This window comes from Pelophylax lessonae, assembly GCF_965119305.1.
Source record: "Pelophylax lessonae genome assembly, chromosome: 6".
NCBI lineage: Eukaryota > Metazoa > Chordata > Amphibia > Anura > Ranidae > Pelophylax > Pelophylax lessonae.
In genome coordinates, this window is record NC_138773.1 from 54,874,059 (window position 1) to 54,892,674 (window position 18,616).

The 18,616-nt window shown below is 42.6% G+C and overlaps 1 protein-coding gene across 1 annotated transcript in view; it reads left to right on the forward strand.

Moving 5' to 3' along the window:
- The first annotated feature begins 205 nt into the window (after nt 1-205).
- The window catches only part of LOC309557839 (melanin-concentrating hormone receptor 1-like), a 45,463-nt gene continuing 27,052 nt past the window's right edge, over nt 206-18,616 (forward strand). The window contains exons 1-2 of the mRNA XM_082260618.1: nt 206-668; nt 7,585-7,681. Coding sequence (XP_082116744.1) covers nt 606-668; nt 7,585-7,681 — 160 coding nt within the window. The 5' untranslated portion in view covers nt 206-605. The remainder of the gene's footprint in view (nt 669-7,584; nt 7,682-18,616) is intronic.

Sequence of the window (18,616 nt, forward strand, 5' to 3'; positions counted from 1 at the left end):
AAACGGACATACGGAACGCCCGTGTGAAAGAGCCCTTAAAATGATGCTTTTTTTTTGCCGCTGGGCAATCATATCATGCACCCACCACCACGCTGCTGCATCAGAAGTGTCCGTCACTCGGTACCAATACAGAGGGAGTGCGTGTGAGGTATTTTTTTTTTTTTTTTCGTTTTTCGTACGCGTGTGGCTGCCGAGCTGTGTTCTCTCATTGGCTGCCTGACTTTCTCACCACACAGGATAACTGAGATTCTCCCTGGTGTGCTCAGTCGTGCAGTGATTGGAGGGGCTGCCACATTCATTCAAAGAGCAGGCAGCATCATCTGCACACAAGATGAATTTGCAGCTTGAGTTTACTTTGCTGTATCCTTTCATCAACAGAGGAGAAAGGGGACATAGAAGGGAGCAATGTCTGAATGTCTCAGGTCTACAATTTTCAGAGTCCTTTGCCTGCTAAGGATCAGATGCTGAAATTCAATTTCATGTCGCTGTGCAAAAAAAGCGCCCAAGGGTCCAGCTGCGGCAAAGGTTTGGGAGCTGCGTGAAGATCTAAGGGGGATCTAGCAAGCAAGCGAGGGGTTAAAGGCGATTGGATTCATAGATTACTAATGAACGGCAAGAGCTGTGTTCGTCAACAAAAAAACACTGAGGGACCGGAGGAGATTGGCGGGGTAAGCTGTGGGTGACTGCAATCCTGTTTTTCGGGGATGCAAACTTCAACTGACTTGTACAGGTATTTATATATTAAGAATGATGCAGATCTAAATTCAATCACTAAAACTTCATGTTATCTTCATTTCTAAAGTTATTTTGCATTTTTTCTTTTTTAATATCTGCTGTTTTTAATTATTATTATATAGGATTTATATAGCGCCGACAGTTTACACAGCGCTTTACAACTTGAGGGTAGACAGTACAAATACAATGCACTTTAATATAGTATGAATCAGAGGGCCCTGCTCGTTAGAGCTTACAATCTAAGAATAAAATAATATGCTGCCATGGGGGTCCTTATTCAAGCACTTCCTGGTACAAGGTGACAACGTTCTATCCCTGTCTCCCAAATGTACTCCTGTGTTGTCAGCTTGTCACACGCTCTCATAGGCATGAACTAGGAAGCTGCACCTGAGTAATGATGTACACTGCATGAAGGCAGGAAGCTGTTGAAAAAGGCTGCAGGAGATCAGCAGCACTGAGATGCAAAACAAAAAGGATGAAGAAAGGGTAAATGTGGTATTATACACAATGCTTAAAGGAGTTGTAAAGTCAGAAAGTTTTTTTTATCCTTATCCATTCTTTGCATTAAGATAAAAAACCTTCTGTGTGTGTAGCAGCTTCCCCAGCACCCCTAGTACTTACCTGAAGTCCTTCCCTGTCCACGAGTTCCTCAGCCATTGGGGACTCTCCCTCCTGATTGGCTGAGACACAGTTGCAGTGCCAGTTGCTCCCACAGTGTCAATCAAAGCCAGTTAGCCAATCAGGAGAGAGAGGGGGTGGTGCTGAATGGCAGATCAGTGTCTGAATGGACACACGGAGCTGTAGCTCAGCTCAGGTGCCCCCAAAGCAAGCTGCTTCCTGTGGGGGCACTTGATAGGAGGAAGGGGCCAGGAGCAGCAACGAGGGAACCGAGAAGAGGAGGATCCAGGCCACTCTGTGCAAAACCAACTGCACAGAGGAGGTAAGTATAACATGTTGATTGTTGTTGTTTTTTTTTTTGTTTTTTTTAAACGAGACTTTGCAATCACTTTAACCAAACTAATGTCACCTGGTTTGGCTTTAGGTCTATCTATAAAGCATTGAATATGACTTTCATCAAACCTTCTCAGGTGGAGAACCAGTCACTGTCATTTAAAACATATGCAGACTGAAGATACACCTGCAAGAGTTTGCTAAATTTCAGGTTCTCTGCTTTATAAATATGCTCCTAAGTGTCATTTCTCAGGACTGATAGCAGGAGATTTACTAAAAATGGTGCACTCAGAATCTGGCACAGCTGTGTATATTAACCAATCAGCTTTCAGGTTTTATTGTCAAAGCTTAATTGAACAAGCTGAAGTTAGAAGCTGATTGGTTACTATGAACAGCTGCACCAGATTCTGTTTGCACCAGTTTTAGTAAATCTCCCCATACTGTGAAGCAGGGTGGTGAAATATTGAGCTTTATAAATACGATTAAACTTTATGTATTTAGCATGAATATTTAAACTGTTCTTTGATATATATATATATATATATATATATATATATATATATATATATATATATATATGAAAAAATAAAAAAATATATATATATATATATTATACAAGATTTATTTAACACCAACGGTTTGTGTAGTGCTTTACGACAGGAGGGCAGACAGTACAGTTACAATACAATTTAATACAGAAGAAGCAGGAGAGAGCTTTATATATATATATATATATGTATATATATATATATATATATATATATAATTTTTTTTTTTTTTTTTATTCCTATTGGAGTATCCTCTTCTGAAAAGGTCAAACTGTGCTCGTTGCCATGTAGACATATAGAATTGCTCTGTCTAAATCAACACTGCAATGTCAAACATAGAGAACTCTACTCAGCTGCGGGCAGACAGCAAATCACAAGGAAAATCTGAACATTTCCCTCTGGTCATAATAGACATCCACAGATGTAGCACAGAAATCATTGTTACCCTCCTTTTTGTACTAGATGAATCACTGTAGTATGTATCTCAATGCTTCACTGGCTACATGCTTGCTTTAGATCAGTGATTCACCAACTAGAAAAGTCAATATCTTCTAGAAGTCAGGCAAAGAAATTGTACTTGGTAAAATAAGTCCGCAGTTGTGGCTCATATACTTGTAGCACGTTAGGTTCAGCAATAGAAATGCACATTTTTTGGATCGATGCTGCCAGAAAATGGATATGTTGAATTGTTCCACTATTTGGCAGTGCTTTGTGTATTGGAGGGGGGGGGGGGGGAATTACCTAATCTTCTCAGTATAATAAAGAATGAGTACTTACAGAATATGTGTTTGTGCCAAAATTCAGTACAAGGGGGAACTCGACCATGTGTGCACCAATTTGCTAAGTCAATGATCAACTGCAATAAAAATTTTGTGGCACTTCTGATTCCTGGTGCATTGGCAGGCAATTGATTTGAAAGCACCATAACGCACATGCATTAAAGTGGTTGTAAACCACTTACATGGAATATGAACTAAAGATATCACTCAATAGTTTGTACTTGTCTAAATCCAATGTATTAAGTGTCATTTCTGTTTCCTGCCTCGTTTCTCTGCTATCTGCATGAGTTACTGCTGGCAAGTTTTCCAGACACCAAGAGAAAAATGGTGACATAGGAAGGAAATTCAGCACACAGCCTGTGATTGATGGCCTCAGCTCTGTTCTTGTGTCCTGTGTAAAGGGAGGTGTGTCCCTTGCCTCCAATCAGCTCTCAAAGCTCTTCTCACTGAGCTCTGCAGAGTGTAACTTCAGCTCTCCACCCCTGCTTTCTGAAGCTCAGACAAGCTTTATAAATTCTAGACCAGCCTTTTGTGCCTTGAGTTTCACTCAGGGGTGCCTTAGCAGAATGCCTAAAAATTGCCACAAACTTTATACATGCCAGTGGGTGGATGAAACCTGGCTTTTAGTTACATAAAGCCACATGTTTTCTTGTAATGACGTCATCAGTTAATAAGAAGGATGTCAGTTGTCTTCATATCATCCTTGTTTAAACCCTCACTTTCCTCTCTCCATCTGCTTTGGGGTCTCATTAGCTGAGTGATTGAGAAGCACTGAGGAAGAAGAGAAACCTTGGAATACAAGGCAGTACCAGTTTGCAAAAGTGTATTTGCTGTGGAAGAATAAATCACCTCTAATGTTGGGTGTCCTACGTGTACTGATGTTGCTGCATTAGGTAAAACTATCAGAATAGTTTTTACATTTTAGAATAGGGTGCCTCAAGTCCATATTTTGGAGGGTGCCACGAGATTGTCTATAGTTTTAAAGGGTGCCTTGACTGAAAAAAAGGTTGAGAAACGCTGTTCTGGACATTAAACAGCTATTGGCATAAGATAGCTGCAGATAAACAGGTACAACTTATAAAGAAGGATTTTAAATTAATCTCTGTGCAACACCTGAGGCCAGTCACTTCAATTGATATATTCAAGGTTTACATGCACTGCACAAATGTAAATGGGCCCATGAAGTACATTTAAACCCACTAACTAAATCTTTCATATTTTATGGTCATTTCAGAAGTAATTTTTTAAGATTTTAAAATCTGCAGCTTTTATAAAAAAAATACTTAGTGATCCTGCCACAACGATCTTTCTTTAGGCATTTCCTATTCTAGGGTGACAACTCTCTGTCCCTGTCTCCCAATTGTGATCCTGCGCTGTCACGCTGGTTTCAGATGAAGACTGCAAGTGCCAATTTTAACCACTTTACTGCTGCTCACTGAGCTGCTACTGCGGCAAAGTGGTTCGTTATCGTCTGGCGAATTAGACTTACGTCGCCAGACATTCCCCTCTCTCGGCGGCGCGCGTGCGCCGCCGGAGGCTCGCTCCCGCTGTATTCAGTCACAGCGGGAGTCGGGCCAGGGGAGGAGCGGCGGTGATCACAGCCGCTCTTCCCAGATCATTAGGGAATCGAGTGTGGAGATCCGCCTGCTTATGTAAACAACGGGCAGATCTCCTAAGTGACAGGCAGGGTCAGATTGCAGGGTTCAGCGTAGCTGAACCTGCGATCTGTCCCTGTGTCACTCAGTCACCTCCCCCCACACATGTCAGTAAGCACCAGGCATACATTAACCCCTCCCTCTCCAATAAAAATTAACCCCTTCCCTGCCAGTGTCATTTTTACAGTAACAGTGCATATGTATAGCACTGATTACTGTAGTAATGTCACTGGTACCCCCAAAAGTGTCAAAAATGTCAGTCAAGGGTCTGATCTGTCCGCCGCAATGTCGCAGTCCCGCAATAAAAATCGCAGATCGCCGCCATTACTCGTTAAAAAAAAAACACCAAAAATGGCAGAAATCTTTCTTTTAGTTAGTAAACGCAATAACTTTTGCGCAAACCAATCAAAATACGCTTATTGCAATTTTTTTTACCAAAAATATGTAGGAGAAAACAAATTGGCCTACAATGATAAAAAATTTTGATTTTTACATTTTTTTGGGGGGGAATTTTATATAAAAAAATGTGAAAAATATTGTTATTTTTTCAAAATTTTCGCTCTTTTTTGTTTATAGCGCAAAAAGTAAAAATCGCACAGGTGATCAAATACCACCAAAAGAAAGCTCTGTTTGTGGGAAAAAAAGGACGTAAATTTTGTTTGGATACAGCGTCGCACGACCGCGCAATTGTCCGTTAAAATAACGCAGTGCCGAATCGCAAAAAGTGGCCCAGACGTAAGACAGCAAAATCCTCCGGTGGTAAAGTGGTTAAGGCAGATTATGTAGTTATGGTACACTGTTGTTGCCATTTAGCACCTTTGCCTTCTCTCTGTCCTTTGTAGCCAGATTCCCTTTGTCATCCTTTATGGGGCCAATGTGTTCTGGCCTCACTTTCTTACTATTTATATACTTAAAGAATTTCTTTTTTCACTCTCTTCCGCTATGTGCCTTTTGTGTACTATTTTAGCCGCCTTGACTTCACTCTTACATTTCTTATTGCATTCTTTGTAATTTTGGAATGCTGCCAATGACCCCTCAGCCTTGTATTTTTTGAAGGCCTTTTCTTTAGTTTTTATATGCATTTTTACGTTGAAGTTTAGCCACCCAGGGTTTGTTTTAGCTCTTTTAAATGTATTCCTCATTGAAAAGCACTGGCCAATACCTTTATTTAGTATGTTCCTAGAGCACTCCCATTTTCCTCCATGTTTCTTGTTTCTTGGATTTTATCCCATTTAATATTGTCTAGGATAGAGCGTGTCCTTGTATTACCCTTGTGTTTCCTATTTCTATGATTTATACTGAAACGAATTGACCTATGGCAACTGTTTCCTAAGTTGCCCCGTATTTATACATCCGCATTCAGGTCTGTATTATTCGTAATCAGTAGGTCTAGTAACGCAATGTTTCTCGTTGGTGCGTTCACCATCTGACCCATGAAATTGTCCTGCAAAACATTTAGGAAATGGCGAGCCTTAGATGAATGCGCGGTTCCTTTTGCCCAGTCTATATCCGGATAATTGAAATCCCCCATTATAATGACATCTCCCATCTTTACTGCCATTCCAAGCTGTGATAGGAGGTCTGCCTCCCCCTCCTCCCTCTGGTTGGGGGGCCTATAGCATACACCCAATATTACTATCCCCATAGCACCTTCCCTCTGAAGCGCTACCCATAGGGATTCCACCTCCTCCCTAGCTCCATTAGTGATATCATCCCTCATATTAACTTGCAGATTGTTCTTGATATACAGGCATACCCCTCTCCCTTTTTTACCCTCTCTATCTCTGCGATTTATCAGGGATGACCCCTGAATGGTTGCCAGCCAATCATGAGCTGTCAAACTAAGTCTCCGAAATTCCCACAAAATCAAAATCCTACATTAACAGCTCCAGTTCTCCCCCCTTGTTGGCCAGACTTCTGGCATTGGTATACAAATTGGTATTGCTTCAAAAACACACCAATCTGCCTGATTCAAGCTACAAAAAAAGCTCCAGAACTTTTTGGAGCTTCAGACAACTCGTAGTGGAGATTTGAACCATCTCCATAGAGAATAATTCATTTTTTTTCTCCTCCAGAGTTTTGGAGCTTCGAGCATCAAGCTACAAAACACTGAGGTATGAATGGGGCCTTAAAGCGGAGTTCCAGCAGTTTTTATGTTTATTAAAAGTCAGCAGCTACAAAAAGTGTAGCTGCTGACTATTAATAAAGACACACTCACCTGTCCCATGATTTAGCGATGCCGAAGCCTCTCCTCTCCTCGCATCACTAGTGCGGGCACCTGGCTGTGACAGCTTTCGGCTTCACAGCTGGGTGTGCACTGCGAATGTGTGAGCCACGCTGGGCATCCTGAATGGCCGTGCAATCTTCTGGGACCTGTGAGGTGTCCCAGAAGATTGCAGGGAGGGAGGGGGAGAGGAGAACTTCTGCTTAAGCCGCCTGGGTGGCCCAAGCAGAAGTGGGAGCGGGTACCTGTCAAAACTAGGTACCCGCTCCATCCCCCCAAAAAATGACATGCCAAATGTGGCAAGTCAGGGGGTCAGGAGTACTTAAAATGGAAGTTCCACTTTCGGATGGAACTCCGCTTTAAAGAGCGGGATGGTGGAGGTGGTGTTCTGTAGTCCAGCAAGCAGGGCTGAAAATGCTGCATGGAATTTCAGTACAGCAGAGGCAGTGTCATCAGTTCACTACAGGAAGATAGGAGCTCATGGTATTTCTGGCAGATCAGCATGAATAAAACAAAGTAAAATGTGTATGTAATAGATAGATGTGCTGAATATTTTTTTTTTTTTTTGCCAATATATGTACTGTAAGAAGTAAGGGAAACCAATAAATCCAATTTCTTGCAATAACTGATATGATGCCCATTAACAAATGCAGCCCAGCCATACTAATATATGGACATTTCTTTTCCGCCAGGGCTCCAAAAACATGGCAGAGATTGACAACGGGATGCGGTTGGGCCTCTGTGTTTGCAATGACTCCAATCTGACTGCTACTGGGTTGCCGTCTGCAGGTACATTGCAATAAAAAAATGTTTTGTTTAATTTCTTTATTTAGTATGGTAAGGAATAAAATAACATCAAAAAGTAAAGTTTTTAGTTATTGAAATCTGAAATATAAAATTTTATTATTTCACATTTTCGTTCCAAGAAAGCAGGTGAGACTTTACCTTCATTTTATAAAGTTTTTCAGGCTAAGTTTATTTGCTGGCAAAAAAAAAAAATGATTACAGAGCTCAATAGGTCAACTGAAATTTACATACAGTTGAATGAGTCAAAGCAGTAACTCTTCCCCCTTCCTTGCTTGCTCTGGTCACAGGAGAGTTTCATTCACAGAAGAAAGAGAGAGAGGAACTGAAAGCAAACAAGCTTCTCCTGTACTCTGTCAAGGAGGCAGTGGCCCTTTGCATCATCAGACAAATGTAGGCTCTAAGGAGAGACAAGAAACCTAAGAAGCTGCCCAGGATTTACCAGGATACATGAACTTTGCTGTGGACAACTCCCAGGTTACGGCCTTCAAAAACATTTACACTGGCAATGTGATGAGATACAAAATCGAAACACCAGATCTAGACAGGCAAGAGGTCAGGGCTGCCAGCAGTGACTCCTTCCCCTAACTTGCCTGCTCTGTTTAGAAAAGCTCACGGAGGAGGTTTAATCTGAGAGAAAGAGTCTGAAAGCAAACAGTTTTCTGGGTCAATCGACTCCTGTCTAAAGCCCCGTAAACACAGGCTGAATATCGGGCGGTATCAGGCGGTTCAATAGAAACCGGGCCAACATTCAGCCTGTGTGTACAGCTGCCGGCCAGACAAAAGCCAGCCAAATGTCGGGCTTCTGTCGAAGGGGCATGGCCAAAAACGGTCTGCCGATCGGCATCCGATCAGCGACCTCAGCCAATAGCTGAGATCGCTGACCGGTGTTTTCTGACGGGGGGGGGGGTCATCCCCCTGTCAGAACACAATAGCTCAGCGGGGAGATTGCTGTACTAACATTGGATTGTTAGTAAAGGATCTCCTCTGGAGCTCTTCAGTTTTTTCTCGTTCAGCCCGCTGGGTTGAACAAAAAAAAAAACTGATAGTTTATACTCGGCCTAAATTGACCCTGGTATTTGTTTGTGTGAGTAAGTTTGTGTATATGCATGTGAGATAAGGTTTTTTTAAATTTTAAGCTTCTTGAGGTGAATGGTACAGTATGTAAAGTGCTACATGAATTGTCAGCCCTATATGGCTGCTTGTAATAAATCAGATTGTTTTTTCTTAATAGTAAAAGGTTTATTTTTAAAATGATACTGTTGTGTTTCAAGAGCTTATTTGGGGAGACTTGGCATGTTACTGAACAGGCCACCTTAAACATTAGTGCCAGGGCTTTTTTTTAAAAAACAAGACTTTATTCATTTTCAAATAACTAAATACAGATATGACAAAAAAGAAAGCCTCATTGAAGTGGTTGAAAGGAAAAATAAAAGAGGAGTACAATAATTAGTGTACGAATAAAGTCCAAAGTAGCCTTGCATATAAAAGAGCCACCAGAGAAAAACAACTATAGGGGAAAAGTACATGTAAAAATATATGTGAACCAAAATAATATAAAAAAAACAGGAAACATATCCATCAAGTCTGCTTCATAATGGGAGGTCATAAACCAAGCAGGATGGTAGGTGTTGACAGTAGGTATGTCACGGAGGTCTCAGCAAGGGTCTTGGTTAGCAAGTAGCATCCAGTATGGACTGTAAATGAAAAAGAGGGTTCTTCTGAGAAAAAACAAGAATCTAAAAAAGAGAACCAGAAGAGAAATGCTACTTTGAGGCGGAGAGGTGATAAACCCTCAATACCCCCAGGAGGACAGTGGACCCCAAATGGATTAAGCACTTGTTCTTAAGAGGCTAAAGAAGGGAAAGAGAAAGAGAGAGAGAGAGAGAGAGGAGAAGGAAGGCCAGAAGAAGTTGGGAGAAAAGCAAAAAAAGAGATTGAGTGCGGGCAAGGGGACAAACAATTGCATAAGAATAGAAAAAACAACTGCGCTAATCCAACAAAAATAAAAATAAAGCAGCGACTTCAATTGTGACTAACACCCCAAAGAACAATAATAATTACAAGTCGCTCTAAAAAATGAACAAACATTGATTGAAATGTGTCAAACAGTAAATTGATAGTCCATAGAGTCCATAAAGACCAGATAATGTAGACGTGACTGAGGGGTACCCGTGTAGATGGAAGACTTACCAGAATTCTATAAAAATCGTGCCAAATGAAAACAACGATTTCAAAGATTCAGCAAGGGCTATACACGATCGATCTCACAATCCAAAACGATCCCCTCAATGGTATGGTTATATGTGAAATAAAAATAGGAACGCCATAGCGTAAAACCAAAAAACAAAATAGAGAACAAAATAGAAGAAATAGCACTTTATAGGGATGTGAATCACCAAAAAATCCAGTGATAATAAAGTGCTCATAAAAAATAAATATATGTGATGTGAAGAAAGTGAAACATCCACCACCAGACAGACCAATAAGGTACTCCTTACCAGATGCAAAAGATGACAGACTAAATAATAGTGATATATCCAGACACCTCCACCGATAGGAATGCAGCTTACCAGAAAACTCTAACAAAAACGCCCATAGAAAATCCACAAATCCCAATCATGCTAGAGCTGTCATCACCAATCCTAAATGACCTTACCAGATGATGGTATATGGTAGGCAGATAACGATGGCTGGCGTGTGCAGAGGATTGAGGACCAGATCTCATATGACAGCAAATGGAGGCTCAGGATGATGTGGACAGAATCCAGCCATAGAATAAAAGAAGGGGCGCCAATAGCATAAAATCCCACAAATTTATTAAGATAAAAAGAATCACACTTACAGTAAAAAGATGAACAATCGGCAAGGGAGAAAAATGATAGCCGCCCGTACTTCCTAGACGCTAGTGAGGGTGACGACAGCACGCTGTGACCCAACGCGTTTCGTCAGAGATGATGTTATCAAAGGTACGGGCGGCGTGCTGACGCCACCTATTTATAGAAAAAAAGGCGCTAAATCGATAACCGGAAGCTCCCAGTCAGCCATCTCTGAAGTGATGATAGGGACAGGAAACAGTATGGCGTAAACTGGAATTGCCCGATCGGCCATGTATACTAATATAAACAAAAGAGAATTAATAGTATATCATAGACCGGAACAACTTAATCGGCCATCATATAATTGGGAAAGAATACATTAACTCATACGGTTCATCCAAAAGAGAAAAAAACAATGGGTCAATATAAAATCGCAGCCTGAAACCTAAAAGGTCCAGAATCAAGAGAAGACCGTATGAAAACGGGGAGAGTCTGAAAAGGTAATCCAGATAGACCACATGGCCATATAAGCACAAGTATTTATCGTGATGTTGTGCTACCAGTTCTGCCAAACATTGAATGCGAGTATGTTCAGCCATCCATTCTGCAGCAGTAGGAGCATCCACAGACTTCCATTGTCTGGCAATCACATTCCTGGCTGTGATGAGGAAGAATCACAGGATCTTCATTTTAGCAGAGGCAGAGATCTGGGCAGTAGAGAGGGAAGAGCAGTGGTAGGGGAAATAGGAGTATGAGCGTCCACCACATCATCATAGATGCGAAAAGTGTGTTCCCAAAAACCCCCGTATAGGTGAACATTCCCACCAGGTGTGAAGCATGGAGCCCCATGGTGGTGTAGGGACTTTTTTTGATTTCCAGGAATGGTTCAGGATTTAATTGACTTGTTCCTAGAAAGTTCTGTCCCTGAGTCAGTCTGTTTTCCATTTTTATTAAATTGGATCTTCACTCTAGGAAGAAAAAATTAAAAGTCAGCAGCTGCAATTGCTGTAGTTGCTGACTTTTAATAAAAAGACACTTAGCTGTCAAAGGACCCAGTGCCTTCCTCACCCACGTATTCAGGTCCCCAATGCCAACATGCATAGTATGGGAAACCGGTTGTAACTCCTTGCGGCTTCACAACTGGCTTCCCATTGTGCATGCGCAAGCTGTGCTGCAGTTTGTGAATGATCCTGCAGCCTTCTGGGACACATCACTGCAAGCAAAGTGGGAAGGCTGAACTTTCGCTCAGCTCTGGATGGAAGAGAGAGCGGGTACCTGTCAAAACCAGGTACACACTCCCAAAAAAAAAAAAATTTAAAGTGGCAAAAGTTTAGGATGAGGAGGTGGTGGCAGAAAAGTGGAACTTCCCCTTTTGGGTAAGGTTCGGCTTTAAGGCTTTATTCACAGAGCCATAAAAAAAACACATTTACAACAGTTTTTTATTTACGGATTTGATGTAGCTGCATTGTTTTCAATGGAGACGTTCACACAGCTGCGCAAACATATACTGCATTCACATCCATACCACGAAATCCAAAAATCTGCATCTGAAGACATAAACACATATACAATTGAAAAATACAAACTGGAATATTTTTACGCATTAAAGATGGATCTATTGAATGATCATTTACGCAGGAACTTTTGTTCTTTGCCTAATGACCAGTAACATTTTTCCGACTGTGTTACGGCCATTGAATGAAACCTAAATTCCTCCTTTTATGAATTTAAGCTTCAATCTTTAATTTCCTGTCAGTTTTTTTTAAGTTAACATTTAATGAAGAGGCACATTATAAAGGAATAAAGGCTTACATTCATTCCAGTAACAAGATATAGTGGGGACTGCAGTTCCTGGACTCTTTAAGGCAATTTCATATCAGACTGGCTGAGACGTATTAGCCCTGTCTTTCTAATTTTCTAATTTTTAATTACACACCCCCCTGCTGTCAAAGCTAGAGCTTTCCAATTAGCAGCTCATGCTCCCTGAGGATTGGAGAGCTCTAAGGTCTGACTAAACAGGAGGTGTTTTGGACCTCTGCAGAGAGACCACTGTTTCCATACAAGGGGCAAGTGTTCATCTCTACGGCATGCTGGCCAATCAGGCCACAATTAACAAGCAGACCCCCTATAGGTTAATCCAGGGGTCATAAGGGGGATCCCCAACTTCCAAGGCTCTTAAAGGGGTTCCATTTATTCTAAGAGAGTAAGTGTATTAATGTTGCTTTTATCGGCATTATAGGGATTCAGTACCCTTGATAACTCCCCATAATTATCTCCCAAATACTGTAAGGCTACGTTCACATCTTGGCGTTGCTATTACAGGCGTTTTTAAGGGCGTTTTTTCAGGCGTTTTTATGGGTGTTTTTGCAGGCGTTTTACAGGCGTTTTTACAGGCGTTTTTAGATTGAATAGAGACCAATGGAAAACGCCTGTATTCTGCCCAAAAAGAAGCTCATGTACTTTTTTGAGCGTTGGGCGTTTTGCTCACGGCGTCAAAATGCTAAGATGTGAACAGGGGCCATTGAAATGAATAGGATTTGTCTTGTTGGGCGTTTTGAGAGCTGATCCTAGAGCAGAAAAACGCCCCCAAAACGCCTACATGTGAACAGAGCCTAAATATAAATGTTTTTGCTATCCTGAAAATCATATGTCAGTGTGAATCAGGTAAGCAATGCATACAAGGTCAACATAGTATAATGGTTGATCTAAGAAAAACAGGTTGTTAAGCCCCAGATAGGTAAATACCAGGATAAGCACCCACATATAAATGCTCAAAATAGAAGCTAAACAAGGATGTATGTATGAAAGTGCATATCCTTCAGTTAATATGGCCTAATGTAATGCAATATGGCAAAATGCTTCATAAGAAAAAGATCGTTATGTCACTAGCTGGTCTAATTGGGTTGAGATTCCCCCCCAAAAGTAGTCACCCCAGATGCCCTCAGGAGCTCCGAGGTCCCACCTAATATTCCTCGCACCACAATATGGCACCAACTGCACATTTGGTGGCATGTAACGTCACATGTGATGTGAATGCCACACCATGCATGTGTTATCAGGCTCCAGCGCAGGCAACACTGCCCTCACACTGCTTGTGGAGACCTGCCCAAAGCTCCCCTTCCGAAAAAACTAAAGCTGGATATACAAGTATAGGTTATTTTTGTTTAACCTGTGGGCTGAAAAAAAATATTCGAATGATTTCCCCCATCCACGCTATAGGGATGGAGGACTTTTCTGCTGTCTACTTGATGCAGCTACTGTTTGGCTGACAATTTTTCAACCCGCTCCTTTGATTTTTCAATCGAAGCATGCTGGACGGGATGTGGCCCTGCAAAATACTGTATGTATAGTGTGTGACCAGCATTAGAGGGAAACCTCACAAGCCTTTGCATTCTAGAATATATTTTGCCAATTTAAACTTAAAGTTGTTCTAAAGGCAAAAAGCTCTTTTTTTTTTTACCTTAATGCATTTTCTGCATTAAGGTAAAAAACCTTTCAAAAGCTGATCCCCCCCAGCCTCCCCCTAAATACTTACCTGAGCCTGATATTGATCCAGCACTATGTCCATCAGCAGCTCTTCTTGTCTCTCTCTTCTTACAGGAGACTTGGCAGCAGCAAGAGTCATTGGATTCTGCTGCTGTCAATCAAATCCTGTGAGGAGGGGGCAGGGCTGAGTCGTGGCATGTAGATGCACACAGCCTGGCTTTGGATTGAGCATGCACATCTGTCCCCATAGCAAGCATATGCTATGAGGGCAGATGGCAAAGAGGTGGAGTGAAAGGTGCCGGCGGGGACCACAAAAGAGGAGGTTTGGGGCCACTTTGTGCAAAACCATTGCAGTGAGCAGGTAAGTATGATAAGCTTGTTATTTAAAAAAATAACCTTTACAATCACATTAAAGAATATGTGAACCCAAGGTTACACATTCCTGATATGTGCCTGCTGTACCATGTACTTGAATGAAAAAGTATCCTATTCTCTTTGTATTGCTTCCTTTGGGTGAAATCACTTGTGTTCCTGCCAGTCACTCTGCTTTCCTATTAAAAACTGACAACACTGAGCATGAGAGCACAGCATGGTCAGTTCTCTAGCTGTGCTGGGAAGCCAGCCTCTGCTCCGATTAACATTCTTGTCCTGGCATGCCCCCCTACACAGCCTTTCACTGGGAAGATCAGTGTGCTGCTGTTTCTCCTCCCCCAGCTATTATGAAGCTAAGAACAGAGGGAATGTTATCACCTATAAAAAAGGGGGGAAAAAAGTATTTATATTTTTTATATCAATACAAAAATGTTTTGCTTTTTATTTCTATTTTAAACTGAATGGGTTGTTTTACAAGGTAAATGTTTACAATCACTTTAAAGTTCAGTTAGGGCTGAAGCAAACAGATATAGTCAGGTTACAGTAGTGGTTGTCAACTAATGAGATATAGGGGACTGCCACTGTGGCCCTTGACATCACCAATCGGCTGCATACAATGTTCAGTGTATCTAATTCTACAGAGGACTGTCAGAGATTGCAGACATTCTTTTTTAAAAATTTTTATTTAGTGTATAAAAGCACGCATTGCAAAGGGTAACACAATAGATAACAGGTCAAAAATTTAAGTCAGCAGATTGCATTCCATAAATACATGTAAAGGTTGCTTAACGGGTTAAGAATGCATAACAGTTCAACTTAGCACAAAATCAACAGAGTAGCCTAATAGGTGACAAACATGGAAGTCACGAAGGAACCATCATAAGAACTGGCATGACTGCAAAGATGCATAGGGTCAAGGCAGGTAGGCAGATCCAGCAGACGACCCCCATCTCCCCCGGCATCTGTCTTATGGTCGGCTCATGGAAACGGAGGGGCGCGCCTGCAGACATTCTAAGGGAAATGGTGGTCAAGGATAAGAAACATGCTAAAGGTTTGACTGGAGACGGTCTACAGAAGACAGTGAGAGACTGGAGGCAAGTTATAAGGCTAGTAGAGATACCTGCTAATAATTCCTTACATATCAAAGTTCCCCATCCCACTATAGACTGGGGGGTTCAAAGGCCACACAACAAGTACCTAATGGCTATACCTGGCCTTTGGGTCACAGGTTTGACATCAGGAGGTTAGATTGATTCCAGCTTTTGATTTATATTGTACATGCAGTCAGCCACGTAAGGTTGACCAGCCAACTTCGAAAATTTGACTGGATCTATGACCAGTGCTGTATTTTGGCCTAGGCCGACAAGGCCCAGGCCTAGGGCAGCACTTTGCAGGGGGGCAGCAAAAAAGCGCCCCCCCTCCAACTGAGACTCTATTGGCCACTGGTTGCTAGGTTGCTAGAGCCGCCTTTCTCACCCCCCCTTCTCTCTTTCTCACCCCCCTCTTCTCTCTCTCATCCTCTCATTACCCCCTCTCTCTCATCCCCCCCTCTCTCTCTCTCTCTCTCACCCCCCCCTCTCTCTCTCTCTCATCCCCCCTCTCTCTCTCATCCCCCCCCTCTCTCTCTCTCTCTCATCCCCCTCTCTCTCTCTCTCACCCCCTCTCTCTCTCTCCTCCCCTCCATCCCCCCTCTCTCTCTCATCCCTCCTCCCTCACTCGCCCCCCTCTCTCTGGCTCATCCCCCCTCTCTCCCTCCCTCACCCACCCCCTCTCACCCCCCCTCTCATGAGATCTGAGGGGTTCATGCTGGGACTTGTAGTCCTTACATTTTGGAGGCAGTCACATCCGTTAAAAAGGAAGGAGTGGGCAAATTTACATAAGAGGGGGAGGGGGGGCGGCCCAACTTTAGTCTTGCCTAGGGCAGCACAAAACCAAAATACATCACTGGCTATGACAGAGGAAAGTGAAGAGCTGTGCACAAGAAGATGATTAAGAATGAAAAAGAAAAATGTAGAAACTGCAGAACACCCAGAAAAGTAGAAGAGGTATACTACGGATAGGTTGTGATGGTATTTTATTTGGCAGTCTTTCCCGCTAGTGGCAGCAGACATATAGGTTCATTAGGCACTGCTTGTTTTACCATTCATGTGTCTCCAGGCCCTTGTGTCCTTGGCCCCCCATTGCAGTTTTGTAGCATGTGTTTAGCATCTAGTATCCTGGGGAGATAAAAGCTCCTCATTCAGGATTAGATGCAACTGCTGCCGCTATACAATTTCATTCTCTTATGATCGAACCCTTCCCAGTAATAACATCTGTAATTCTAATTAACGGTCTGATAATTAATTGGCATCGCTGCAGAAATGACACAGAGAGTAATTAGACCTAAACACATAAGTAATATAAACGGCCCAGGTGTGGGGTGACGGGACTGGCGAGGCTTGTAGAAGTAAATGTACAAATGCTGGAAAATTGTTTGTGGTAATAGTAAATAACCAATTATAAGCTTAATATAAGGTCACATTTATCCTGGCTCTGGTTGGTACTGCTGTGGGTACTGCTGGCTCTGCTGTGGGTACTGCTGACTCTGCCTGGTAATGCTGTGGGTACTGCTGGCTCTAACTGGTACTGCTGTGAGTACTTTTTTGGTTCTGGCTGGTACCGCTGTGGGTACTGCTGGTTCTGGCTGGTACTGCTGTGGGTACTGCTTGCTCTGGCTGGTACTGCTGGCTCTGGCTGGTACTTCTGTGAGTACTGCTGGATCTGTCTGGTTCTGGCTGGTACTGCTGTGGGTACTGCTGGCTCTAACTGGTACTGCTGTGAGTACTGCTGGTTCTGGCTACTACCGCTGTGGGTACTGCTGGTTCTGGCTGGTACTGCTGTGGGTACTGCTTGCTCTGGCTGGTACTGCTGGCTCTGGCTGGTACTTCTGTGAGTACTGCTGGATATGGCTGGTTCTGGCTGGTACTGCTCTGGGTACTGCTGGTTCTGGCTGGTACTGCTGTGAGTACTGCTGGCTCTGGCTGGTACTGCTGGTCCTGGCTGGTACTGCAAGGAGTACTGCTGGTTCTGGCTGGTACTGCTGGCTCTGGCTGGTACTGCTGGCTCTGGCTGGTACTGCTGTGAGTACTGCTGGCTCTGGCTGGTACTGCTGTGAGTACTGCTGGTTCTGGCTGGTACTACTGGCTCTGGCTGGTACTGCTGGCTCTGGTTGGAACTGCTGGCTCTGGCTGGAACTGAAGGCTTGTAGAAGGTGATATACAAATTCCGGAAAATAGTTTGTGATAGTAGTAAATGACCAATTATAAGCTTAATATAAGGTCACATTTATCATAAAACAGTGCTTGGCAAAAACCTGGGAGGCTAGAAAATATTAGGGAGCAAGCAAATCACAAAATGTACTGCTTGCTTTTACTTCTTATGTTATTTTTATCTTTTTGACCACCCGTGATTCATGTGGGCTCATCAAGCATCAGAACAGAAGGGGGTGGAAGTGTACAGACCTACATAAGTATTTTCTGAGGATTAAAAGAGGAAACGTCCATCCAATTCATTTGTTAAAATGTATCTATAGCCATTTTTCTTCAGTTTAGAATAGCGTAAGAAATTGAAGAACCCCTGTCTTTTTTTGGCTGCATTTGTCCTCACTGGAAAGATTTAATTTTACTTCTTCTCCAGGAGACACAGCAGTAAAGCTGGCCATACATGGAAATTCAGTTGGTTCAGGAAGGACCGGCCGAGATTCGATCCATGTATGGACTGGCTGATTGTACCCAAGGCAATCCATCGATCATCATCAAGCCTATTAACTTTCTCATATTTGATTACTGCTGGTGGCTATAGCCCCTAGAAGTAATAATTGTGTTCTGCCTGCTGGGAAGGCTGCCCTTGCCACCCCCCCCCCCCCTCCGCGAGCAAAACTAGGAAAGAAAATTAAGTAATCGATGGGCAGCTTAAGTAAGGGCACATATCCCCAAAGTGAGGTGAATTTCCTTCTTAATCAGGCCAAAGATGGGTAGAATTTTGAATGGAAACACTTGGGAAAAGAAGGTTCTAAGGTTTCTAACCATTAGTGGGTCAAATCATTGTTTGTTTTCAACCGCAGTGACGGGAAATTTGAAGATTTTTCTCGAAAACGAACAAACTTCTAACAGTGTTTGAGGATTTGAGGAGTGTCTCTCTGCTCTCGTCTCACAGCATGCTCCTTTCACTTCACTCCTTTTGACTCCCCCCCCCCCCTATTCTT